The sequence below is a fragment of the Festucalex cinctus genome, chromosome 1 (genome assembly GCF_051991245.1).
Source record: "Festucalex cinctus isolate MCC-2025b chromosome 1, RoL_Fcin_1.0, whole genome shotgun sequence".
In the NCBI taxonomy this organism is placed as follows: Eukaryota; Metazoa; Chordata; class Actinopteri; order Syngnathiformes; family Syngnathidae; genus Festucalex; species Festucalex cinctus.
In genome coordinates this window covers 37257797-37285350 of record NC_135411.1, presented here as the reverse complement: position 1 = coordinate 37285350, position 27554 = coordinate 37257797, and the positions used below count along the sequence as shown (strand labels likewise).

At 40.1% G+C, this 27554-nt stretch overlaps 3 protein-coding genes and 1 long non-coding RNA gene across 8 annotated transcripts in view; 2 read left to right on the top strand and 2 right to left on the bottom strand.

The window, feature by feature from the left end:
* Positions 1 to 1320: 1320 nt before the first annotated feature.
* On the bottom strand, positions 1321 to 7840 carry LOC144026993 (uncharacterized). The gene is made up of 3 exons (XR_013285337.1): positions 7756 to 7840; positions 1755 to 2348; positions 1321 to 1556 (listed from the first exon to the last, which is right to left on the bottom strand). It is a non-coding gene; the product is annotated as an uncharacterized LOC144026993 (long non-coding RNA).
* On the top strand, positions 1775 to 4420 carry LOC144026972 (transmembrane protein 238). Of its 2 annotated transcripts, none has more exons than XM_077534176.1 (2): positions 1775 to 2374; positions 3521 to 4420. In XM_077534176.1, exon 1 carries the CDS (start codon positions 1777 to 1779, stop codon positions 2359 to 2361), a length of 585 nt encoding a protein of 194 aa, XP_077390302.1. In that variant the 5' UTR covers positions 1775 to 1776; the 3' UTR covers positions 2362 to 2374; positions 3521 to 4420. The 2 variants fall into 2 exon arrangements, with proteins under 2 accessions (XP_077390302.1, XP_077390311.1); XM_077534185.1 differs by having other exon boundaries at positions 1775 to 2392.
* rrn3 (RRN3 homolog, RNA polymerase I transcription factor) lies at positions 6743 to 24177 on the top strand. Of its 3 annotated transcripts, XM_077534006.1 has the most exons (18): positions 6743 to 7073; positions 10775 to 10900; positions 10972 to 11028; positions 11168 to 11257; positions 11367 to 11496; positions 11582 to 11641; positions 13921 to 13984; positions 14079 to 14148; positions 15622 to 15720; positions 16114 to 16209; positions 17484 to 17607; positions 17748 to 17878; positions 17968 to 18098; positions 18193 to 18380; positions 20774 to 20882; positions 21032 to 21184; positions 23494 to 23578; positions 23703 to 24177. In XM_077534006.1, the coding sequence occupies exons 1-18, from the start codon at positions 6978 to 6980 to the stop codon at positions 23838 to 23840; spliced, it is 1947 nt and encodes a 648-aa protein (XP_077390132.1). In that variant the 5' UTR covers positions 6743 to 6977; the 3' UTR covers positions 23841 to 24177. The 3 variants fall into 3 exon arrangements, with proteins under 3 accessions (XP_077390132.1, XP_077390140.1, XP_077390151.1); XM_077534014.1 differs by lacking the exon at positions 10775 to 10900; XM_077534025.1 differs by lacking the exons at positions 6743 to 7073; positions 10775 to 10900 and adding an exon at positions 7175 to 7488.
* A 1573-nt stretch (positions 24178 to 25750) lies between these two features.
* LOC144026888 (syntaxin-binding protein 4) overlaps positions 25751 to 27554 on the bottom strand; it is a 44087-nt gene continuing 42283 nt past the window's right edge. For both annotated transcript variants that reach the window (XM_077533984.1, XM_077533994.1), the window contains 3 exons: positions 27120 to 27169; positions 26913 to 27043; positions 25751 to 26663 (listed from right to left, as the gene is read on the bottom strand). In XM_077533984.1, coding sequence (XP_077390110.1) covers positions 26617 to 26663; positions 26913 to 27043; positions 27120 to 27169 — 228 coding nt within the window. In that variant the 3' untranslated portion in view covers positions 25751 to 26616. The remainder of the gene's footprint in view (positions 26664 to 26912; positions 27044 to 27119; positions 27170 to 27554) is intronic.

Sequence of the window (27554 nt, the reverse complement as noted above, 5' to 3'; positions counted from 1 at the left end):
TTAGTTCGGGATGAAATGGTCTTAGTTTTAATAGGAGCAACAGCATCCAGAATATTTGAGATTTTTTTGGTGAATTCATCCAGAAGTTCATCGACGGTCTCTGCATTGACACTACAGCAGCCATTAATTCCATAAACATATTGATTGTGTTCTCATTTATATACCTTTTCTTTTTTAAGACAGACAGTGGTTGTCTGAATTTCTGCGATTGTTTGTAATTCAGAGAAAACAGAAATGATCTTACATAGTTTTCAATTTTTTATCAGATAATTTGTGTGCTTTCCATTGTGACCTGTACAACTCATCTGATGTCTGTTGCACAAGTGCCCACACCCCTCTCTTAATTGGGTGGTGGCTGTGTTCAGAAGTAACTAATCACATTCAAACTCACGTTAAATAGGAGTCAGCACAGCACAGGCCACTATTTAAGTGCCCCCGATCAGCCCCAAATACATTTCAGTTAGTAGGTTTTTCCTTTTTCGTTTTTGAACGGAAAAGGTTTTGTGCTTTTACTGACTGGTATTTAGAACTGTTCATAATTCTCCACCTTCTGTTTTTGGAATGTTGCGGGAAGCTGGAGTCTCCGAGGAAGACCTCCGGCACCACGGAAACATGCAAAGTTGCACACTGACACCATAGTGGGAGGCTGGAGCAGTCCAACATCCAACTGGGAGGCATAAGCCTACTTGCTCACCGCGAGACCACCATCGTCATTGGTTCCTGTAGTAAAATTAATTTGCAAACTTACATCTTTGCTAGACTTGCATACTTACATTTATTTATTCCGATCATTTTGTTAGTAAAACTAAAAATCATACAGTTTGTATATTGGGCCCACATTTCAATGTTAGGTTATAGTTTTGGAATTTTCATTATAGGTAGTTTTTATTTTGTTTTGAGGTTTTGTTTTGTTTTTAATCTAGTTTTAATTTGTGTTCAGGGCGGCTATGTTGGTTTTGATTAGGTTTAGTTACTTCAAAAATGCTTAGTTTTAGTTATAGTATTAGTTTTCGTTTTTTAAAAAGCATTTTTATTTATTTTTTATTTTTTTTATTTTAGTTTTAGTTTGTTAGTTTTCATGAACTAAAATAACCTTGCTGCCAACTTATGCAAAGGTGTGTAAGAGCACCTAATGAAATGTCCAGGGAACATCTCAAGCCACATTATATCGTAGTTGCTTTTGCAATAATAGCAACCCATGTTTGATTACAATTAGTGTATGCTTGCAATAGTACTGCAGAAGAAAATCTTGTGTATTAATTGCTTAGATCCCCACACCCCACTTGAATAAAGATATTATTTTACAATGGGCTTCATTGATGCAATGCATTTGAGTCACTTTATTCCCACAAGTGGTAACAGAATGTCCATTCATTCCAAGGCTGCTATGGGCTTCAACTCGTGACCTGCAGGCACTTCCCACACAGACTCGCGCTTGAGCCAATTAATCCTCATGATTTGATGTCCCTTTGCAGTTTGCACCTCTTTTTATCTTCTCTTCATATTTGATACATTTGCAACCGTCAATCATCAGGACCAACTTTAACTCAAGCTCTCTGTTAAAAAAAAAAAAAAAAGTGTCAGGAAAAACAAACAGTAGTCGGCTACAGATACGCATGCACCCACAAAGAAGCAATAGGTTTACCTCTGGAAGTTTTATAGCGGGAAAAAAAAGCACCTTAACAGGTGGTGTCCTTTCGTTCCCTCCTCCACTAAGCCCCGCCCTCGCCCCCACTGCTTCTCACCTAGCTCACCTTACAGCCGCTCTGTCGACACATGACACCTGCGGAGCGCGGGCCCACTGGCGCTGACATGGAACCAGAGTTCCGGGGTCTGGGACGCTGTGTTTGTTGTTTCTGGCTGGCAGTGGCCTTCGACATCGTAGGACTGCTCGTCCTTCTCATCGGAGTGTTCGTGAACGTTTATTTCTACGACCTGCTCATCTACGCCGGCGCCATAGTCATCTTCCTCAGCCTCGTGTGGTGGGTGTTTTGGTACTCGGGCAATATCGAGGTGCTGTCCTCGGAACTCGAGGATGACGTGGGCCTAACCAAGAAGGACAAGGGCGCTCTGGGCGCCATCGGCGGTGCGGTCCGGAGGCTGTCCAACCGCGTGTCCAGCGGCATCAGGAATTCGTTGCGCAGGAACGGAGGGCCGGCGGCACCCGCACCCAGCGGCAGCCGGCAGGGAGGCGCGCGGAGGTCCGCTGCGAATCAGACAGGGGCCCCGCTCTCGCAGCAGGTGGTCGTTGCCATGGCAACCCTGACGCCAAATGAGCCAACTTTACGGACTTCTGTCTCTTCAGTGGAGTGCTGTGATGCGGAGATGCCTCCCACTGCAACGGAGACCTCACCCACATAACGGAAGACCATAGGTGAGATAAAGGCTGCAGGTAACAATATATTTATAGATAGGATGTTTAAAAAAAAATAGGGCTAATTTAATAATGTCAATATAGACCCTTGCCTTGCATTAAATTGCCACATAACCTCTAAATTATCAGCCACAGCACTGCGAAGATGCCAGCCATTGTTGTGGGAGACTTAGTGACACATTAATTGATTTTATTTTTTTTTTTAATCCACCTACTCTTTCTCCCTATGATTACATTAATGAAGTATAAAATAACATAAATAATAATGGTAGTTTTTTTTTTTTTTTTTTTTTTTTTTAAATTGACTGAGTGAATTTGTGTGCCGGTAGGATTCCCATTATTGCAGTCAACAGTACACTTTATATCACATTAACAGTGATTGTCACTTATCAAAGTGAACTTTATGATCCCCAAGGGGCAATTCCTTTTACAGCGACAGAAAAACACCAGAAATACACACACAAACTGACACAGTACACAGAGTCTTAGGCCAGACTATTTAAAAGGGAAAAAAAAGAAACATGCATGAGTTATTACAACTGTTTGACCTGCACCTGTACATAATGCTTATCTGTGCCCTGATGATGGCAATAATTTATATTCAGCAGAGAGAGGGTGATGTCTGCTCTGATAGATTGTGCCTTGTTGCTCCTTTCACTCGATAAAGTGAGGAAAGTTCCCGGAACATTCTCGTTTACATACATACATCAACATCACTAATTTATTATTGACAACACGAAGTATTACATTCAAAATGTCTAAATAATAATAATAATAATAATAATAATAATAATAATAACAGTTATCATCATTGTAATAAAGCCTGTATTACAATCTATTAACAAATCTTTTTTTATATATATATTCTTGCAAGAGTATTTTTGTGAGTATAGTTTTCTCCTATTTTAAAGGATCTCAAATGCAAAACTAAATGCTTGTAGTTTCTCAGTCACAAACCACTAAGTGTTATCACTAGTTAATTATTAACCGTAGTTCGTTACCCACTAAAAGAACACACCAGTTCAAACAATAGAAACCTGATACCTACTTCCTTACAATAGTCATCAGACACACTGTGGTGCAAAAGTCACATGTAAACGGCTTTTCCAAGTCCCTCACGATATTTTATTTTTGTTTCACTTGCAGAGAATCTGCGAATTCATTGCTGACCCGAGGAGTGTCTGCACATGCTTCAACTTGACTGTTTGATTTATTATTATTATTATTTTTATTACAATGTCAATATTGATTCAATAAACTGGTAAGCAGATGGGGTTGATGAATATTGATTAGCAATTGTAGTCATAATGATGAATGATTTACATTTTTAATAAAATGTTCATCTTTAATAGTAGTTAGTAGTGGTTATTAATATTAGTTTAGTGTAAGTACTGTACTACAGTGCACTCAATTTTGCCTCAATTGTTTCACAAAACAATCAATTCCACACATTGTTCAGAATTAGGTCAAATATGGAAATATGCCCATCACCAACTAATAGTAATGACTGAAAACAAGCTGCAGGCCACTTTGGCTCACATGAAGTCAATTTGTAAAAGTTAAGTAACAGATTAAAACTACACATGTATTCTCATACCATTAAGCCATCATGTGATTTTTGATTTTACAGATTGTTGGTCAAAGCTTCACTATAAGAGGATCAGGCGAACAGTTCTTTTTATCTTTAGAAATTTGTTTCTGACCTTTGTATAATTTGAGATAAGAATTGGGTTTGGAAGTAACTGACAAACTGGGTAGTTTTTTTGTTGTTGTAATTTTTATACACAAGCCATTTTCTCTGGGGGGGGGGGTTACAGTAGGCATACAGGTATATATATGGTTATTTTTTTTCATTGTTTAAAGCCTTTATTGTTGAAGGCTGGATCTTTTACATGCATTAAGTATGGAATAAATGAAGATGCTGCGATGTACATGACCTCATCCCATAATGCTTCACTCACCAGTTGAGGATGGAATTTTTTTTATTTTTTTACCACTTTTATGGTCCATAATGTACACTTTTTTTGTTGTGTTGTGTGCCTGTTGGTTAATAAAACTAGTAGTAAAAGTATCATCACTTTTGTTTTGAATGTGCAAACCATTCATGACCAGACCATGGCTGAATTCAGTGTGGTGATCAATGACTTCTGCCTCATCTTCGTAGTTAGCAGTAGTTGTTTGTGACTGTTACAACAGTGAGGTAGTTGGCATTCTTCATGAAAATGTGGAGTAACGCATTGATTCTCTGGACAGTAACTTTAATCAGACTACTTTGTAGAATAAAGTAACGCGTTTCACTACTAGTTACTCTGGAAAGCAAATTTTACAATATATAATACTATATATACAAATTGGCAGCCAAATTGCCAAATTGTTACTTAGTAACGCGTTACCGGCAACACTGCTTGGGGTCTTGTTCATGAGTGAGAGCAAGATGGAGTGGGAGATCGACAGGCGGACCGGTGCACCGTCTGCAGTCATGCGGACTCTGTATCGGTCTGTTGTAGTGAAGAAGGAGCTGAGCCAAAAGGCGAAGCTCTCGATTTACCGGTCGATCTACGTTCCGACGCTCACCTATGGTCACGAGCTGGGGGGCGTGATCGAAAGAACAAGATCCCAGAAACAAGCGGCCGAAATGAGTTTCCACCGCAGGGTGTCCGGGCTCTCCCTTAGAGATAGAGTGCGAAGCTCGGTCATCCGGGAGGGACTCAGAGTCGAGCCGCTGCTCCTCCCAACGCGTTGAGAGGAGCCAGCTGAGGTGGCTCGGGCATCTGGTTCGGATGCCTCCTGGACGCCTCCCTAGAGAGGTGTTCCAGGCAGGTCCCACTGGCAGGAGGCCCCGGGGATGACCCAGAACACGCTGGAGAGACTATAATATGTCTCTCAGCTGGCCTGGGAACACCTAGGGATCCCTCCGGATGAGCTGGTTGAAGTGGCTGGGGAGAGGGAAGTCTGGGCTTCCTTCCTTAAGCTGCTACCCCCGCGACCCGACCCTGGATAAGCGGTAGTAAATGGATGGATGGATGGATGGACCCCTGATCTATCTAATAAAACCAGTTATTGGGGAAATAATTTGCTGCTTTTTAGAACAAAGATTTCTGGCTTTTCTTTGATTTGGGTTAAATGCAGAGGACAGATTTTAATATACACTGTACACTGTACATGTGGCAATGAAACCTGCAAATCTCTTATTTTCGTGGCTACACTTTACAAGTTGCTCAAATACTGTACTCAAGGCATCCATTCACTACAGGCATTGTTTGTATGAGAACCAACAACAGACTGGACAAATACACTACCTTCCTTGAAATGAAATACAACATATGAGGTGATAAACATACTGGATAGACTGGATAGAATACTGCCAAATTGGCAGCAGCTTCCTTGTTCCCACCCTGATTGATAACAAACATCAATAAGTAACCTTTGGAATGGGTTGGCTGCTTCCAAGTGACTGCCCACACTATGAATCTGAGCACTTCTACATTGCAACTGAAAACTACAACCAAAATAATAAACACAACAGGAGTAGATGGAAGCAGGTTTCGGAAGTGCTGAATGATGCAACTATCGAGATCTGTGTTTTGATAATTTGATTTTAGTTAGATTTTTGTTGTCATATTTTTCAATGTGTCACTTTTCTTTAATATCTGTTTCGTTAAGTTTTAGATTGTTCACCTGAGCCCCTTGTGTGATCCAATCAGCTCCCTCAGCCCCTTTTGTCTTGTCCAGGTGGACTGTACGTTGCCTCTTCATACCGAATGTGTGCAATTTGGTTTGACCAGAAATTAATAAACCACGTTGCACTGACTTGGACTGGTCTGAAGTTTAAGATCATGATAGAAAAACAAATGAAACTTTGTGTTGTTGTAAATAAAGCATCACTAATACATTTGTCATTGTGTGTCCTCTGTTTTAATGCTGCATGCCACAATCCACGTACACAGTACCGTATCCCAAAGTTGAAAGAAGGAAAGGGATTTGAACATGCAGTTGTTGTTTTGTTTCCAACTGAAGTGCAGTTTTTTATGGTCAGTTTCAATGCGGAAAGAAGTGAAAGTACGTCTGCTGCATGTTAAACACTAGTGGATAGGGTCAAGAAAGTATGACTCTTCACATCTTTCTCTACAGCAGTTAAAGTCAAATAAAAGGCAAATTAAATTTAGGTATATATTTGAAAATCCAAATTTAAATGAAACATCTGATTTCTACTGTTTAAATTCAAGCAATCAAACAACCAGCCAGTTGTTGGAGTCATTTCTTTACCATTTATTTGACTCGACCCATTTATTGTATTGGTGTTGTGTTTTTCGAATCCACCACTAGATGACCCAAATGAGCAGCATTGCGCTCTACGACACGCTAAAAGTATTAGAAGAAGACGCTTCCTCGGGCGAAAGCGGAAGAGTGCATGTGGTTGTTTGCTTTTGTGAAAACGTTTACCTTCGAAACAGAGTACTGTTTATTATTTCCCATTAGCAATGAATATAGTTAATCACAGACTAACCGATATTTATTTTAAATTTATATACGAAACAATGCCATGATTTCCGCTAGTTGTCGTAAAACAATTCATTTCAGAAGCTAACTCTGTATCTAAAGCATGGAGATAGAAGATAGGGATTTTCTGAACACTCCTCCTTTAAAGACGGTCAGGTTTGGCGGGAGTGTTTCGGAAACGTTGGCCAAGTATAAACAGGTGAGTGGTAATATTTAATTTTATTTAGCAGGTTCGGAAACTATTAGACGCAGTCGCGCGTTTGAAGTGTATAGATAGAACCTTCCAGTGTGACGTCACGTTTAAATGCGTCCCTTGCGGTGGAGGGCAGGGCGTCAATGCGAGTGAATTTAGAAAACAATCAGTGTGAGCTCGAAAATAGGTCAACAGTTGATAAATCAGCGAGCAATGCTATGGTGAACTTGTGCGCGGCCGACGGATGCTGTAATGGCTCAAAGAGAGATGAGATCGTTCTTTCGGCTGCCGGCAGCGATTCTAAACCAGACGGAAGGCAGTGAGGAGTGAAAGACGATCACGGTAGCTAGCGCGAAACTACGACACAACTGCTCTTCACCCACAAAAAGTACGAGGATATGCTCAGATCATTTTATATCAGGTAGTTTTTCTCCTTTTCATATACAGTGGGTCATAACATTAACTTCCGATTGCAAATTTGAGGCAGACGTGATGAATGTGCCATATTATCATTAGTGAAACAGTCATTCATACTTTTTTTTGCAGGAGTATTCAAGTAATCTTGAACAAAAAGTTAATGATTTAACACGATTATCACAATTAACGCTTTAAAGGGATCGTTCGGATTTTTTAACATGAATCTCAATTTCATCCTCACCTCCCGTGTGTGCGATCAGCACTGACTTACCCCTGACAGCGTTCTGTGACACCACCGAATTGACGCACTGCTGCCAGCTGATCCTTCCGCCTGAAGTTGTTTGCCTTTTCGGCGGAAGTATCAGCTAGCTGGCTGCAGTGCGTTGGTTAGCGCTCTACAGGGCGCCGCGCAGTGATACGAACGAACAGAAAAGTAGTGGCTGGCGGTGATGGCGTCTGACTTTTTTTCAGGAAAGGAGTATTGTGATGGAAATGTATCACACTTTTGAAAACAAATAGTTTTTAGAAGAAAAACACTTTATTTCCGACACCCCAGCCAGCTTTCTGGACTATTTTCCTCTCGTCCAACATCGAACCAGAACTGGTGTCACAGAACGCTGTCAGGGGTAAGTCAGTGCTGATCGCACACACGGGAGGTGAGGATGAAATTGAGATTCATGTTAAAAAAGCCGAACGATCCCTTTAACTAGGGCTTGATCTAGAAATGTGTTGTATACGTGCGGTTTGTTTGTTAGCAGCTAGCAAGCTAAGATAGCTTGAAGACTTCGATATACAGCGAGACGAGTATATCCAGACACAAACGATTTAATGAATGACAATTTACACCATGAAAGTAGTGATCGACATACTGGTTCAACTAAAACAACATACTTTAAGCTTCCACTTCCACTTTGCTTCCAACAAACTAAATTTTTTTGTAGTTAGCGGCTCCAAACGACTGGTTTAAATGAGTCGCAGTAATGTAGTTTCCTACTCGGGACGTTTTTTTGGTGACACGACATATTTCCCACCTTTTAACGAAAACGCTCGCCGAAAATCAAGCTCTTTACATTCATTTCTTATGGGATGTTTGCCCTCCGGGAGGCGCCGCGGGAGCTAAGCAGTGACGTCAGCTGGAAGGGTCTATAGAGGGTTCTCACCTTTATAACAACATATCCCACAATCCCATGCAGCTCGCCATATTGGTGGGGACGCCTCCTTTTGAGTATGTAAACAATACGCTAGTGAGTGATTCTTTTCCGCTTGTATAACTGTCCCCCCATTGACTCGCATCGTATGTGGCGATGGAAAAATAAATATACTGAGACCATGGACAAGCAGGCAAGTGTGCGGTATGCCATCAAGTTACGTGATTTGGACCGTATAAGCTACGACAAGGGAGACCGGATTGCTGCCCCGAAGCACTAACCGACATAACATATCGTTCTTGTCATTTACCTAATTTTCCACCCAAGCCTATTTTGTGAGCCTACAAACCATTTGTTTGGTTTCATTTCTCATGTGTCAAGCTGAAGAGTGACCCAGAAGGGAAATGGTACTGTCCAGACCAGGGGTGTCAAACTCATATTAACTCAGGGGCCACATGGAGGTAAATATATTATTAAGTGGGCCGAATCGGTAAAATAATGGTATATAACTTAAAATCAATTGCGGCATTTATGCGCAAAATTTCGTGGACCAGCCCCAAATTACGGAGTTCAACTGTCATTATATTGTTTAAAAAAATAACACTAATGCAAATGAAACGTGGCAACATATTGCCTGTGTGAGTTCTGGGCGTATTAAATCTACCTGTTTTGCATATATATAGTTCCCAGAATGCACTGTGTGGCACAGTTAATGAAGTTATAAGGACGTTAATGGGTTAGGGTTAGCTTAACCCCCCTAACCCTAACCCTGTCATATATGTATTTGTGTTACCAGTAATTGAATTTGTGTCATATTAACCTATTTATGTTGGTCTATGATTAAAAAAAAAAAACAAAAAAAAAACATAACTTTTAAGTTGTGTGTAAAATAATGGCTTCCAGGGCAATTCCGTGTACAAGTTACATTACCCATCTGAGGACTGCTTGTGAAATTACAAATTTATATATTTGCTTGTTATGGCTGGCTGATTAATTGGTCCGACGTTCCAATTTTTTTTTTTTTTTTTTTTTTTTTTTTTTTTTATATATACTTTACAAAGTCGTCTCGCGGGCCGGATTAAACCCCTTTGCGGGCCTGATCCGGCCCGCGGGCCGTATGTTTGACACCCCTGGTCCAGACTGTCGTGACGGACGCTTCCTCCAAAGTTTGCAGGACCTGAAACGTTAGCTTTACAGCTATTGTGCGATGATCAGAATTGACTTCCTGAAGAAAAGAAATCAAAACATGTCTGCAGTTTTCTCAGCATCACGAGAAACCTTAGAATGGCTTTTGTCTCCATTCCAATTATCTACTCTCTCATCCTGTATCCTTACAGTCATAATCTTCCTTGTCTCCTCAATCTCAGCAGCTGCAAATTGTTCCTTCCCTTTCCTGGTAAAATACCTCAGCACCAACCAGTGCGACAAGTTCTCAGATGTCAAACCCTCGGTATGCCAAGATCATATCTCCATGGATGATGATGTCCATAAATTTAACAATTAGCACTCAGATACTTCATTGTAGCCTCTTTCTTTTCCGTTTTTGATTTTCTGCCCATGACGCTATGTAACAGAAACTATATTCATTACTTTGATATTAATATGTGAAATAAATTTAAGTCTGACTTTTATAGCCAGTCAGATAATATTTACCAATATGTTTTTAATGGAAATTTACTCATAGATAGAAAGAAAGAGAATTATGTGCAATAATTGCAGCACAGCACGACCTAAGAAGGAAATAAGATTCATACTAGTCAACAAATCACTTTCCTGGTTCCATCATTTTTCTTTGAAAGAAACAACAAAATCAGCAAAGCATGGTTTTGTTTGTTTTCTTGATAGCCTACGAGCAGGGCAATAGCAGCATGCTGGTGTCTTTTTTTTTGTTTTTTTTGTTTTTTTTTCAGAGTAGTCACTGTCTAACGACATAAAAATAATATTCAAAGGGGGGATATTTAACTGTGACAAAGTGATCGGCGCAAATTTGTAACCCTTCGTGGAAGGTTTGATCAGTTGATCACAGCCAGCCAAAGTCGTCTTCGACGCTTGTCGTTCTCGTTTCGGGCTACTAAACCCTGATTGTAACAACTTTCGGGAGTCAATCAACACTTTCCGCACCTTTTCGCCTGGCTAATACAGCCCAAGATTACACACAAATTCGGCATCACACACGTTCTTCTGCTCGCTGCCAGTAGTGCTAGCTGCTCGCTGTACCCTCCCCACCAATATGGCACCCTGCAGTGCATTCTGGGTAATCCGAAAAAGGTGAGAACTATATATATATACTTGTATGTCTGATTATATTGATCTGAAACTGTTGTTTCTGTGGTGTGAAGGGAGATTTGAGTGACTATGAACTGCTGAAGCATCAGCTGGCTGACCCTGAGATTAAGGTAAGTAAGTAATCTTCATTTGTATAGCGCCTTTCACAGACAGAAGGCCTCAAAGCGCAGGTGAAGCGTATTCACGAAGCACTGGAATCATTGCTGTAATGGCAGCTTGTCATTGCTTTGATATTCTCTGTCCTCATAGGATGCACAGATTATGACATGGCTGCAAGAATTTCGGAATTGTATCGCTCAGCTCACCAAAGACCATGAACAACTCATCTATACTATCTTAGTCAGTATACTGCAACTGCATTTATCCAATTGTCATTAAACTAACATATAAACAATAAAAAGGCTGTGCTTATGTGTTGTAATTGGTCCTGTTTGTGTGGATATTGCAGAGGCTTCCTTGGGTGGGGCGGAGCCAAGCAGTGGTTGAGGAGTACATGGCCTTCCTCGGTAACCTGGTGTCGGCGCAGACTGTCTTCCTATGTGCATGTCTCAAAATGGTTGTCTCCCACTTTACGCCCAGTAGGTTTCGACTTCACGGTTACAGTTTTCTTCCCTTTCACAATATCAGCAGTGTGTTTTGAGGAATAATGTGTGTTTGTTCCAGAAAGAGTAGCCATCTGTGAAGGAGGAGTCGATATCTCAGATTCAGATGATGACGATGAAAGTATGTGCCCATCCTTCCTTAATTCCATTGAAATGTATGTATTTAGTGTTGTATGAAACGATTTCAACAAAATCCCAACGTGTAGGTGTTTGTGTGAGTGGTAGTGTGCGCGGTAACAGTCCCCCGATAATCCGATTTAAAAGGCCAGAGCATCTGGCGCTGACATCTCACTGATATGCATTATGCAATTTGAGAGGCCACAGCTTCCTGACTGGATTTTTCTAATTTATTAATCCATCTATTCATTTATTTGATGTTTTTTTTTTGCTGTTCAGACAGGCAGTGAGAACAAGAATGTGTAAAAAGAACTACATTGTTTTTGTTTTATAATAGATTAAGAGTCTCCAATGTGAATGCTAGTATCTTTGTGTCACCTCATAAAGTTTTTTTTTTTTTTTTTTTGCTAGTGCTGACATGAGATGTGGCCTGACTGTGCCATTATTATTTTTAGACAATGTAGGCAACGTAAGCCTCTTTCACCAATCTCGCAAAATTGGGGCTGGGGACTGCAATGTCCTGCAATCAGATAATTAGTTGAGTAACTAACATCTGGGGCTGCTCTACTACTTCTCAGGGCACTAGAAATCATAGTTACAGATCACACTCGGGTCCCAGTGCTGAGGATTGGGCCTCGAGCACCGCATCATCATCAATGTTCTAATGTTGGTTAGTGTATAGCATACAGAAACAATCTTGTCAAGGAACGTTTTGTACAAGTCTGCATTGTAGCACTATGCTGATGATGGGTACTTTTTTTGGCCACTATTGTGTATTTATTGCATGTACTGCCACTCACTCTTTCCACATTAGTTCAGAGATGGGCAGTTTTCCATGTGCTCTCCACAACTGTGCGTCCATTTGGCTGCAGTCTTTTAATTCAGCACATAATCCTACACTTTCCGGGATGTCAAACTCCACACTCTGCCAGCATCAAATCACCTACAATTGGTCTAAAATTGTACTATTTTCGGTTAGGTGCTTGTCACTGATAATGAAGGTTGTCAAAGGTGATTTTTTTTTTTTTTTTGGTCTTACACCTGACAAGTGAGGCATTCAACATCGCTTTGGGATGTCTGAAATGAGGCTTCCCTCTGTCTTGCGTCAAGCAGGAAACCTCTAAAAACCTGTAGAAACTTAAGGGTATATTCACTAAGAATGGTAATAGCGCGAAATATTGCACCCGCAGCCTGCGCCCAGTTACCCACCTATTCACTAAGGATATTGCTCTAATCATATACTGGCGCAAACACATCCACAAAACTGACAGCTTGGAGCACATTTGCACCTGATTTACCACACATGGCAATGGATTTGCGCCAAGAACATGGTTGTTATAGTAACAGTTGCGAGAAAGATGACATCATCAGAAAGCGAGGTTGGACCGACAGTAAGCGTTGAAAGCGCCATTAGCAGAGAGGACGACAACGACGTAATTCATTCATAAAGTACAAATTATTGATGCAATCATTTTTTGAAAATATATTTTCAGAGGTTGGCGTGGGCGTACAGTATGCATCTGGCACCTAAAAATGATCATAAAATGCCTCCCCCCCCATTGCCGATCAGCCCGGGTTACGTTATGTGTCCTACAAAGAAAATTTTTCTCTCTCTCTCTCTCTTTCTTTCTCTTTTTCTTTTTCTTTTTTTTCCCCCTCTGCATGATCAGTCAGAAAGGGACGTGCCTCGTGCCACATGCACTGCTGTCATGATCCCGGGATCGATTGTGAAGCAGGCTTTTCATTAACATTATTTGCGTCAAATGTATGCAAATTACCTAATTTACATACACGCAAATAACACCGGCGCACCATGGCGCAATCTGGTTGGCCGCGCACTTAGTGACGGATTTCCCCATCTGCGCGTGTTTTGTGAATTTGGCGCTCCCGGATTGCTCCATTTTTACCGGTTAGTGCCGTGCAAAGGCGACGCAAACCTTTAGTGAATAGGCCCCTTAGATTATTGTCAACTTTTGTCCTTTTGTGAAACACATTGCAGCAACAGTTTACCATATTTCTATTCAACCAGCTAAATATGACAATAACTAAGAGGGAACAGTGCGACAGACCTCTAAAATGGCGAATACCTTGATGATTACGCACAATGCACATTCCCTATACCTTCTACACAGGTGAATGTTTGAATGTTTGATGTTTGGGACACTGTATACTGTGCATGTAGATGTGCTGTTCAAATTCAAAATAATTTACAAGTTTTAGCCTCAGATCCCCCCAACTGAATTAACACTTAACGGTACGATAACTTTTTTTTTTTTTTTTTAGATCTCCCCAGAAATTTCAACCGGTGCCATCAGGCCTTGCAGGTCATCACCAGATATGTCCCATCGTAAGTCATTTACGCTTATTCCGGTTTTGTCATGTGGAAAGTGTAGAGCAATTTAGCTCTGTAAAGTGCTTCATGTTCTGCTATTTCTTTTCAGCACAAGTCACTTTCTGGTGCCCATTTTGCAAGACGGCTTTCCTTTTGTTCAAAAGTCCTCCAGAACTCTGGTAAGAGACTGAAAAATACACTACATATTGTGGCCTGACAGACTTGTCGGTTGGCCGATTTATGGCCGATATTAGCTCATTTAAAATTGGCAAAAGTCTGCCATTTTTTCAGCTGTTTTTTGGTTTGTTTTATACACATATTAACATATGACATCATAAGACAAAGATAATTACATTCAAACAGCCACTGCTCCGAAAATAAAATAAATACACAAACCAATTTTTGCTATTTTTTCTTCTGTTTTTCCCCCCAATATTTTATTTATAATTTTCAAGGTTTTCAATAACAAATGAAAAACAAAACAATAAAAAACACTAAAAAACAAAACAAACAAAAAACTAAATAAAAATAATAAATGAATACATATTTAGAGCCCTCTCTTCAACCCCCCAAAAATTATACAAACAAAAATAGTAGATAATAAAAAAAGCACAAAAATTAACAGTCTGAAATTATATCAGGCTGGCAGCATATACAAAAAGGAGTCTTAAGTTGATTAAAAGTCTGCTAGTTTTCCTTGAGTTGAACATGAAATGTTTTCTGGTGTACAGTAAGACAGAAGCTCATTAATCCAGTCTTTTTCTTTCGGTGGATCAACACTTTTTCAGTTCTTAAGTATGCATTTCATAGCAGCAGTTGCTGCCAATATTCCAAAATGGTTTTTTTTTGTTTTGTTTCTTTTTTTAATTAGAATTCAGTTTCAGTATGGTTACATCTCCCAGCAACTAGGTATGAGGATCAGGTTCAAGGTCTGCCCACAGACCTGGGAAGTTACTGCAATTATTGTTATTGTTTTGTTACTGCAATTATTGTTGTGTCAAGGGATTAAGTAATTTGTATTTATTACCGTAAAATACCATGAATAATAGGCATTCCCCCCCCCAAAAAAATATCATCCCAAATCAGTAGGGAGTGTTTTAACGGTAGTTAATTTGAAATGAAAAATGTTCACTTTGTTTAGATATTTAGTAGTGCCTAGGCAAGAGTTGTCATAAAGGTGTACTTTCATTCTAACATGTTATTTAATATTTAATATCTAATGTTACAAATTGACATACTATAATAAGATTATTCTCACTACTCACCGTGAATGAAAGGGCATTGTGGGCGCCTCTGTATTAAACCTGTTACCCTGTTATAATGATGTCATTGAAGGATTTTTTTTTTTTTTTTTTTAAATAATCAGCTCATTGATTAGTTATTGAAATTTTATTCTGTCAAATATCAGCAGCTGCCAAAAAAAAAAAAATCCATATTTGTCAAGCCCTACTACAATATTTTTCTTATTGTATTTGGTAGCATAAAGGTCACAGTGTACATTTACAGTATGTGCTGTATGGCACCTCAACAGTAGTTGAGCATCGCCAGCGTCGTGGCGATACAACAGTCAGGAAGCAAACTAGCATCTGTCAAACTGCTCATCTTTGATTCCAGAGCCCCGGTCCATAGAAAATGTTTGTTTGTCTCTGCAGGAGTGTTATGTCCACAACCTCCTGACAGTGACTGTGTACATACCAAACATTCGACGAGACGTACTGGAGATCATCATTGGGCAGATGCTTAAACTGGATGTAAGTGATTGTGCTCCTTAAGTTGTTATTTTGTGTAGGTGTGAAACCCCTTTTCCACCTCACTCTACCTACCCAGTTTGTCACAGCTGCACTTGTCACTCTGGCTTAATTTGGGTTGGTCAACTTCTACAAAAAGCAGAATGTCTCATATCATTGCTGGAAAGTCCTTGGATTTCACTAGTTTGAAGAGAAATGCTTAATTTTTGGAGCCTGGCTACGACATCTTAACACTGCTATGCTACGGAACACATGATGTGACCAACCCAAAAAAAAAAAAAAAAATCACACTAACTGTATTTAGCATAATGAATTGGTTTTGTTTGTCCTGCTGGCCCGTCAATATATGTCATCATTTGAAAAACACACACACAGGAATCACCTGTTTTATTGTAGGTGAGTGCATCCCGCTCAGATATTGAAGAGGCTGAAGAGAATATATTACAAAGACAGCAGGCAGGCGACTCGACTGAAGAGGCCCTCTTTGAAATGGTACGTAACAGATTCACCCCATCATAGTCATCATGTGTTACATAGAATTATTAAAATTACTGATGCCGATATGCAATATGATCCATCCATCCATTTTTTTTGTACTGCTAATCCTCACTTGGTATAAATTCACTATTAAGGTATGATATTTCTTTTCCATATGTAATTCATATGCTTAGGATGCAGCAGCAAATGCAGTAAAGTGTCATTGACCAATGTACTAATAGCTAGCTTTTGGTGTTTTCTGCTTCTACTTTACTTTGTATTTTTTACACTTCTTAATTAGAAAATATATTTTCAACATTTCCATTTCTTTGTATAGTACATTTCATATAGCAAACATAAACACAATGTGCTTCAAAATAAAAAGCAAGATGTCAGTACTGTACATTAAAATGCGTATTATGTCGTAAGGATGGTAAAATGGACACTCAAAATGCCAGGATCACTTGCAGGTGTTCACGCAGAATGATCACATCAATTCTCTTACAAGTTGATTGCTACAAACTTAGGTCCAGGGGTGGACTGACTGTTCCAATTATCTTTTCAATCATCTTTTCAATCACAAGGTATATCTCCAATTGTTTTTTAAAAAAATTGTCTGCATTATGTTGTCACGGCCATAAGGGAAAAAAATCTTAACAAAAATTAAATCTATTTGCACAACAATAATAGGAGACTCACTGTGCAATATACAGTAAATATTGCATGCTTTTTTTTTATTGAACATGTAAACAAATAATTGAAAATATTGTAATAGAAAGTAAAACATTTGAAAGAAGAGGAAACATGCGAATGGTCATCACTTAGCAATTTTCATGAATAGTTATCTAGTTAGTCATACTCTGTATTCCTTGTATATTTTGACTATGTAATCTGTAAATATAATGTAAATATTACCTGTGTATTACTTAATAAACTCAATGGTCGATGTAAAGAGTGAAATTTGTTCTTTTGAGAGGCTCCCCTAACTTCTTACAGATTCTGGTGTAAATCAGGCACTGTTAACAATGTTTTCAGTGAAAACCCCATTAAACTTGTCAGTGTTCATGTAAGATGGCTGCTACCTGGCTTGACTCGCGAGGGGCCCAATTGACAATCCTTTCATATGTAAGTCCATGGCCATGGCACCTTGATTTGGAATCACAGGTGTAGTCAATCAAGAATTGTATGCATAAAACAGGACACTTGGACCGTAAGTGTTAACGCCAGCCTTAGCAAAGTTTATTTGAGAGATCTCCTTGTTTTTCCCTATCCGTGTGCGTGTGTGTTAGGATGAAGACTTGCCGACAGCTCCACCCCCAAATTTGGGAGACATGGCACATCCGGTGGCTGAGAGGCTTGACTCGCTTATGACCATTTTGTTGGCATACATCAAAAATGTCTGCCATGTCAATGGTAACTGAATACTGTACATCACTATTTTATTGTGTTTACGTTCCTGGTTTGATAAATTGGAGTCATCATCAGAATACAATTCCTTAATTGACTTACTATATTTGATTCAATGGTATTCACAACCTTGTCTTCACTTCCAGGTACTCTTCATACAGACCGAACAAAGGCACTTTACAAGGACTTGTTGGATGTGTTTGACAAGCTCATCTTGCCCACACATGCTTCGTGTCACACCCAATACATGCTCTTTTACCTCTGCAGCTTCAGGCTGGTGAGTCTCATCCTCATCCTCCTCCTCCTCTAGTATACAACTAACACAAATGATGAGGAAATGTGCACAAAATGCCATTTTTGTTTAAGGCCCTAGCCGAGGCTTTCCTGGAGCACTTGTGGAAAATTCTACAGAATCCGTCTCAGCCTGCTGTCCTCCGTCAGGCTGCTGCGGGTTACATGGGAAGCTTCCTTGCCAGAGCCAAATTCATCCCTGTGCTGTAAGATTATTGACACCTTTGCATTAGTGATGATTATAAGACGGTTTAAATGAGCAGGTTTTTGTTGAAGGATGTTTTACCTTCTGTTCTGCAGCACAGTACGAGCGTGTGTGGACATGCTCATCTCGTGGATCCAACGCTATATTGATAGCCAGGACAGTAAAAGCCGGCAAGCCTGCTGTGACGTCCGCCTCCATGGGCCGTTCTACACCGCCTGCCAGGCTGTCTTTTACACACTGATCTTCAGACATGGAGCCATTCTGGCGGGCAACATGAAGAAAGGTGCACATCTCTGCGCTCTTTTGCTCACCATCATTTCTGTATTTTTTCAAATAGGCGTCAGGTGGATTTATTCACTCAACTGGTCTTTTTGTTCAATTACTGGTTAAAAGATGAAGCTAGACACTGATTCTTCAGTTTTGGAAGAATTGTTTATTTTTAGTTCAGCACAGTTGAAGGAGGTACTAATTGGTCTTATATGTCAAATGTGACAACAGTATACATATCAAGAGAATAGAAAACAAAAGTATGGAATAAAAGTTTTTATACAAAAAAGAGGTTACAATGTGATTGGTTGCAGCAGGTAAATGATGCAATGACATGGCAATTGTGCCCTAAAAATCTTGTCTGGCAGTTTCAGTTGTACAAACCCAATTCCACTGAAGTTGCGACATTGCATTAAACATAAACACAGAATGCAATGACAGTCATGTTCAACCAATATTAAATTGAATGCCCTACAAAGAAAAGCTATTTAATATTCAAACTGATCAATTTTAGAATTTTTAAACCAATAATCATAAACTAAGAATTTTATGGCTGCTACACGTTCCTGAAAAGCTGGGACAGGGTCATGCTTACTTCACCTTTTCTTTTAACAACATTCAATAAACGTTTAAACGTTTGGGAACTGAGGACACCAATTGTTGAAGCTTTGTGGGCAGAATTCTTTCCAATTCTTGCTTGATGTACAGCTTCAACTGTTCAACAGTGCTGGGTCCCCGTGCCACACATTTTCAATGCATGTAGTCCAGTCTAGTATTTGTACTACAAAGCCACGCTCTTGTAACACATGCAGAATGTGGTTTGGCATTGTCTTGCTGAAATAAGCATGGGCGTGTCCATGAAAAAGACATTGCTTGGATGGCAGGATATGTTTCTTGCAAAACCTGTATGTACCTTTCAGCATTAATGGTGCCTTCACATGTGCGTAAGTTTCCCGTGCCTTTGGCACTAACACAGCCACGTACCATCACAGATGCTGGCTTTTGAACTTTGCGTTCATAACAGTCCAGATGGTTCTTTTCCTCTTTGGCCGGGAGTACACAACATCCACAATTTCCAAAAACAGTTTTAAATGTGGACTCGTCAGACCACAGAACACGTTTCCACTTTGCATCAGTCCATCTTAGATGAGCTCAGTGGCGTATCTGGGTGTTGTTGATTAATGACTTTTGCTTCACATTACTAGAGTTTTAAGTTGCACATATGGATGTAATGCCAAACTGTATTTACTGACATTGGTTTTCTGAAGTGTTCCTGAGTAGGGATGCACGATAATGCTATTTTCAACCCATACTGATAAACCAGGAATTTAGAAAGTCCCAAAGTCATTAATTGTTTGCAAAATTAACGTGAATACAAATATACTTTCAACAGTCCTGCTATAAGTCGAACATGTACAAATACATTGACGCATTGTGTAAAGTACCATGAATCAGAATTTGATTGTTATCTCTGCTTCAGACAACCAGTAACTCATTTTGAGTTTGCCAAAACAAAACAGTCATGTTTTAAAAATGCAACGAAAAACTGCGAGGGTAACCTTTTGGGGAGACACAGTAAAAAGAAAGCCCACTCTGGCGACTCCCATGTTGCCATGATGCATCATCTGTGAGCACGAGGTCACGTGCATTATGATGTCACAAATATGTAACACTAACATGGAAGAGGGGAGGGGTTGAGGGGTTGGTCACAACTTGAGCCACAACCACAACAGATGGACCAACGCGGCATGTCTATTATTATTGTCGGATTTCTTTATTTTCTGGTATAACTAAACTCCTCAAATAAAATTTAAAAATAAATGGTCATCTTATGACTGATTACTGTTGCTTTGGTTCTGGATTTGGATTTCTGCTCAGGACATGGGTAAATCTATTCTAGTGGGTTACAGAGCTATGAATCACCCCAAAATCATGACAAAAGATACCAAATGATTTAACTATAATACATAATTACTTGCATAATTGATTAATAAAGTTGGACAATGTCAAAGAAGCCCTTGCATCCTTTGATTTTTCTACATGTGGCCCTCGAAGGAAAACATTTCTGCACCCCTGACCTACAATTAGTTCCACGTTATCAATAGAATGCTAAATGATCAGTTAATCCATTATCATGACCATCCCTTATAGAGTTACGCACACTCGGTATAATACACTGTTGTCCACCTGCTTTTTGTGGGAGCGCGAGCTCTGCAGCGAATAGCCAAAATTTGGCTATTGACGTCCCCCCCAGGAAAGTTAATAACTGCATATATAAGCCACAAGATGCCGGCAAAGCAACACAGTGGTCTAAATGGATCTCGTCTCGATGGATTTCCTCAATGTGCTCATTTATGTTGTGTTGTAATCGTTCCTGTCTAGTAATGGCATGTTGTGTGTGTGCATTAGGCTTGGAATACCTCCAGAGTTTGAACCTGGAGAGGGTGGTCATGTGCCAGATGAACCCGCTTAAAGTGTGTCTTCCAGCGGTCACAAACATGTTTGCAGCCATCACCAGGTGACTACTCAGCACACACAACACAAGTGTTGCACCACTACCTTTGAATTTTGTACAACAAATAAATGACTCATTTATCGTGCAGGTCAGTGCAGAGATTTTTTTATTTTTATTTTTTTTAAGCATAGCGGTGTTTGCTTTTGTTTCAGGAAATATCAGGTGGTGTTCTGCTACACCATCATGGAGAGGAACAACCGCCACATGCTGCCCGTGGTGCACAGCTCGACAGGAGGCGACGGTGTGAGCGCCAACACCAACCCCCTGGACAGCTTCTTTCCCTTTGACCCCTACCTGCTGAAAAGGTACATGACTATTTTTAGTTTGTGTCTGCCATAGGCGTTGCTACACCTTTTTGGCTCAGGGACCAAATAGGAAATGTAACAGGCAGATTATGTAAATGGAAATAAATAGCAGTTGCTCATCTGTAATGACAAAATGAGCACATATGCCAAAAAAAAAGAAAAAAAAGAAAAAAAAACATTAGCATATTGGATTTTCACCTATGGCATGTGGATCTGGAACACTTTCCCAGCTATTATGGGACTTCACTGTACTATTTAGGGTTGGGCGGTAATAAGATATCCCGCGGTGTAGAAACTGTGTCACTTTAAATACCGCCATTTAAAAAAGAAAATAATAATAAATTATATAAATATATTTATTGAGAGAAAATATAAATGTGCACTTGTTTTCAGCTTAATATAACTATTTGCTTATAACTATTTAAAAAAACTAATAGCAATAGTTAATCATGTGACAGTCATGTGACAGCCTATGAACCGGAACAACTAAAGACAAGATGGCTAGCAGCTCTCGACGCAACTACATTGATCGCAAAATAAGGTGCAAAAAAAGTCGTAACAAGGTTTCCGTAGGTCAGTGCTTCTCAATTATTTTCTGTCATGCCCCCCCTAGGAAGAAGAAACCATCTCGCGAGCCCCCCCTACACTTCGTCATATTTCCTCGTCTTAGCTTTCGTGCGACTTTCGTTTGTCTATTTATCTCTGTCTCTCTCCGCCTGTCTTCTCATCCCTGTTAAATATTTTTTCATGGTGTCATTTGAGGGTCTGCTACACTTCGTGTCTACACTTCATACACATACTCTGTGCTGTGTGCAAAGCACGCATGCTCAGTGCAAACAAAATCCCTACACCACCGAGCGAATGCTCGCCGCGCACACTCTGCCAATGAGAGCGCCACTGCCCCCTGATGTAGTGGAGGTGCAATTGCACTTTATTCTAAGACAGTAAAAAAAAAAAAATCAAAATCAAAAAGCATGTTCCCGTAGGTCAAACGTGCCCCCCTTGACGAAGCCTCGTGCCCCCCTGGGGGGGCCCGCCCCACTATTTGAGAAGCACTGCCGTAGGTGAACCTGCGGAAGGATCATTACCGGAGAGAGAGGGCGAGCGAGCCCGCACGGGCGGACGCGCCTTCTAACGAGAGGCCGAGGGCGCGCGGCCACAGAGGGTTGGACGCTCGCGGGAGCTCCAACCGCCCGGCCGCGACCCCGCGGTCGGCTCGGTTTGCGCTCCCCCACTTCCCCACATTCACTCAACCTTGGTCCCGGGCCGGACCTCGGAACCCGACAGCCAACGGATACGCAACTGGGTTGGGGACATGAAGTAAGCTTGTGTGAGTGAGTGATTTAAAAAACAAAAAACAGGTTTATTCATTTTTTGTTATACAATCTGTTCAGCAACTTTGCATGTTAAAAAAAAATGTTAATAAAATTTGTTAATGTTGTACATGTTTTGTTGTTTTTCATGTTCATGCTTGCACTTCTGTTTGTGTTAGATAGAGGCAATTAAGACTTGCACTTATTTTTTTCTCTCAAGTCTTCATAAAAACCAGCAATCCAGCATCCAAACATTTTTCCATAAAACGTGTTAGGCCTAAAGCAGCGCGCGCAAACTGTGCATTGTAAAAAATTAAAATAGCTTGTCAGACTCAGCGACAGATCAGAAAATAAAAACACCATGTATAATAACATAACTCTTAACGACCTGCTGTTTTGTTTTTTCTTCTTTTTTGTCTCCTCACTGTTCGTTTGTTGCCGCGACGGGTTGATTTCACCCGTCCTGTCGGGCCACACGGCTCAGCCTTTTATAATAATAGTGACTGTCACTAATATATATTTTTGGGGGTTTTGTGTTGTTTGTGTGGTAAAGTAAAGCTTAGAAAACGGGAGGAACAAAATCATTGTCATTGCAACCATGGAGCACCCAAATCACAACAAAATGTAACCCGCAGAATACTAAAGAGGAAAAATGTGACGATATTAACGAATACTCTGGTGTAATGAGGAAACGGTGAAATGATGTCAAAATCTTAATACCGCCCAACCATAGTACTATTGTAGTGTACTGGGGTGTGTATGCGTGTGTGTACTGCACACCCAATCATAAATCAGTCCTAAATCATTTTGAGATCATTTCCTTACAATTTTCACTCATTTAATTTAACTTATTGTAGTTGCCAACATGTACCTCATGATGCAGCACAGGTCTATGTAACTACAAAGACCAAAGTGAACACAATGTTAAATACACATTTGACATGTTAACTGTAGCTGTAAATTGAATCTGGAGGGCAACATTTGTTTTATGCGCAGGTCTGGAAAGCTCATAGAGCCCCTCTATCAGGTGTGGGAGGAGCCAGCAGACTCGGAGCTGGTAGTCACTAAAACAGTCAATCAGGTATGATGACTAGAGGATGAGATCAACATGTTCCTTAATATAAACATTTGACATCCCCCCCCAATAATTTTAATGAACATGGTCACTGATGTGTTTTTTTGTTTTGTTTTGTTTTTTAAATCAGGGCTCAAAAGAGGATGACTTTGACTTCCTGTGTGGGGAGACGCCCCAAGGTGACGGAATTGTCGGAATGACACCCAACTCCTTGGACTCGAACCCCAGTATCGGCTCACCCCCCATCTCCTTCCAGAGACATTGCTAAGTGCCACATCATGGACTGTCCGTCTTGGCTGGACCATCCTCCCGAGTCTGTATTTTTATTCTCAGCTGACATTGCAGTGATGCACATTTTATTCATATCAGGATGAACATTTTGAGACAGCTTTCTCACCCTAGATATTGAAGTAGTGTGGCCTGGGACTTAATTCACCGCTGTTTTTTTTAGTTGTCTTTTTTCGTGCGATCATGTGGAATCACAAGGAGAAAGAAACTTTTCCAAATTACTAATGTTAGATCTATATATTCTCAAAGTATTTTAGATTTTCATTAAACTGCCAGTTTGATGCTTTGGCATGGTTTTATAAAGCCTATGACCTGGGCCTCTTCGGATTCTCATTTTTGCTTATTTCCTTTCCTATCATTTGAACGAGTTGACCCGGAAGTACTCGGAAGATAGGAGCATTTGAATTCTGCAAATGTTTAGAAAAGATGTCTTCTCGCCAACCTTTATGGAAGGTATTACCCACAATTCTTTATGGCAATAAGATTTAACATTCATTTATTTATTTATTTTTGTCACAAGTGGAGAGTCAGTAGTGTTGCTCCGATACCGATACTGCTTTAAAACAGTGGTATCGGTATCGGTGACTACTCACAAGTAGTCCTCCTATTGGCCCTTGAATGCTCTGAACCAATGGCAGGACAGCTTTTTCATGTTAAGGGGAAAAAAAAAACAACGGTATGGTATCATATCGGCCGATACTGCAAAGCTGGGTATCGGAATCGTATCGGTGGCCAAAAAAACGGTATCGGAACAACATTAATAGTCAGTGAAATCAAGGTGTGGTTCAACACAAGCAGAAATAACAAACACCCTTGACCTTCAATCATTTACTTGAGAATGCAATGGATCATAGATCTTCACAAAAACAATTACTATATTTGTATATTTTTTTAATTTAAAGTCTGCAAGCAAGAACTTTGGTCAGCAATAATTGCCATTGCACGAGGACGTCAGTTAGGAAAAGTGGAGTTGAATTTGTGTGAAAGTGTGCTGTCCTATATTTTCGAAAGGAAGCAAAACCTTTTCATTTCTCTTTGACACGAATCCCGATGATGTAATCCAACAAGGGTTAAGGATAGGTGGCATAAAGGTTGGAAGATTTGACTTTCTGAAGAGGGCCAAAGTTTGTCACTGGCTATCTCCCCACCCTACCCACTAATTATGGCCAGCAGAAGGCAGCATTGTATCTCTTTTGGATGAGATCACCACGTGTTTTTTTGCATGACGAAAGGCTAAACCAGGATTTCTCCAATTCCGGTCCTCCTGCAGGTTTTCCATTTTTCCGCCTACCAATACACCTGATACTAAAGATAAAAATCGTTATCAGGCACGCTGATGAGCTCATATGAATCAGGTGTGTTGGTAGGCGGGAAAAAATGGAAAACCTGCAGGACTCCAGCCCTCGAGGACCGGAATTGGGGAACCCTGGATTAAACTTTCATTTGGTAGTTTCTGTGCTTACATAGTCATAAAACAATATTCTGCGAGCCTAAAAGATGTTAACATTTATTCTTTGAAATATGTGATGCATATTTATTAATGTATTAAGTATTCTATATGTTGTTCAATGGAAAAAATATCCTGTTTAATTTACATTTTAGAGCTGGAATTTTAATACCGTCATACGCTGATACGCCATCCTACCGTCAGAATCTAATATTGCCACATGCATACCAGTGCCCTACAGGCAGTTGTGCAGGTAAAAGAAATCATGTTAAAAGTGATGTAAAAGCTCATTGGTTGTATTCTCAATAGGCGTTGACAAATATGTCCCCTTGCTATTATTCCTAAAGAAACAAAGTCTGTAAGCTAAAAATGCACAAAACTGTTTTAGGTATTCAGTTGTTATTGTAGTATAAATATTTGATTTGAATTGAATAACAATGCAGTCCAGTTATCAGTTATTCCTTTAATATAAAACTGTTAACAGAAAGAACATGAGGCCACAACAAAGACTCAGTCTGGTTGAATGACAGGACATGAGAGTATCTGTTTATACAGTATGTGCATTGTTCATAGAAATATACAGAATACCATGATGGATGGCTGTTGACTACTAACAACACATTATTGATTACACAACAGGAGCTACATGTCCTTATTTGTACAATGTCCCTCACAACATGCAGTGATGTTGACTGAACTGTGCTCATTTGCTTATTGTTGGTCTTGTATACCAATGCTCAATCTCGCTTTCCTTCAATTCACATAAGGAGGAACAAGTGAAATTAATTAGGATTGGTTGGGAGGATCAATCACTTGCTACTTTTTCTTAGCAGTTCATAACATCTCTGGCAGAGGAAGCAGATGGGGGGGGAGTTATTACGAAGACTCATGGATTTAGATTGTCCTTTACATGCAATGTGATGTTTGTTTGTTGAAAGGGTAGAAAATAGGTCAGAAAGAAATATTAAGTCTGCAACAATATCTGTGTGTTGTGGTCATGCTTCAACACATTTACAGTTAGTTTAAACAACAGGGGAACTGTTCTTATTGAGATGCCCGTTAAAGTCCACAAAGGGAAGATGCATCAGGTCTTGGTGGAGTCCATCCGCAAAACTGAGGATGTCGAATTGGATGTATACTTGCGAGCTTTGGCATTAAATGGTTGTGTTCTATCCGTCACTCGGACCTGTGGATGCGAAATGAAGTCTTATTTTGAAAGGTGTCGGACGGCGCTGGCTCTGTTGTGTGTCCTTGTGGTTTTGGAGTCTGATTGGACCCTTTAATATTCTTCCTCGGTCGTCCTTTTGGTTCACTTGTAGTGAGGGCTGACATCTGGGGCGACTTCCTCCTCTGTCACTGGTCACAGGTCAGTAGAAAATGAGAAAATAGTTTAGTGCTAGCTCAAGGAAGGAAGGAAGATATAGCGGTTGCAGCATCTTGGTCAGGTCCAGGTGGCTGTGACCTGCTCATCTTATTTTGAAATGTGTGACAAGACATAAACAGAACAGAAACAGACACAGTCTGTGCCACTTAAGTTAAATTACTTTGATAGATATATCAACATATTTGCACATTTGAAATTTAAAAAAAAACCAAACAAGTTACCTTTGTCGTCAGTGGGGAGTGTGAATCCGCACTGCACCAGCTCTTTGGCCTCAACAGCCAGCTGCAAAGCGGGATCGGGAAGTGGCGACAGGGTGTCGGGACTGTCTGCGGCCGGCGACGACCTGTTGCTCCTAACACGTAAAAGACAAAGCTTAAATTAAATTAAGAGTGAAGCTGCAGACCAGCTGGGGAACTGATATGTCTTACCCCAATTCTCCTCCAAACAGGCTGGGTGTTGTTAATACCTTATGGACGTTCTGAGGGAGGAGAACAGGCACAATTGTTCGGCGGCATCAAGCTTATTATTAAACTTATTACTTTCAGCTGTTTGAAAGTGTTCTATTAAGAAAGATAACGTGAATTGACCTCATTTATATGTCATTGCCTTATTATGAGCTGTAATGTGTGTGTTAAGCCACCAGGAGGCAGAAGAGGTAACAAGCATTTTGTCCGTTGTTGCGTCAATCTTGAATAGTGATATCATATCCATCGACACATTACTGCTTGTTACTAAGTCTTGAGTCAACTATGCAACAAATGGAAAGGTACTGTATCATATATTTAACTTTTTTGGTCATTATTTTATTTTATGGACAAGGTCAGTCAAATCCATCTTACATGTTCAAATTGTGGACCCAACTT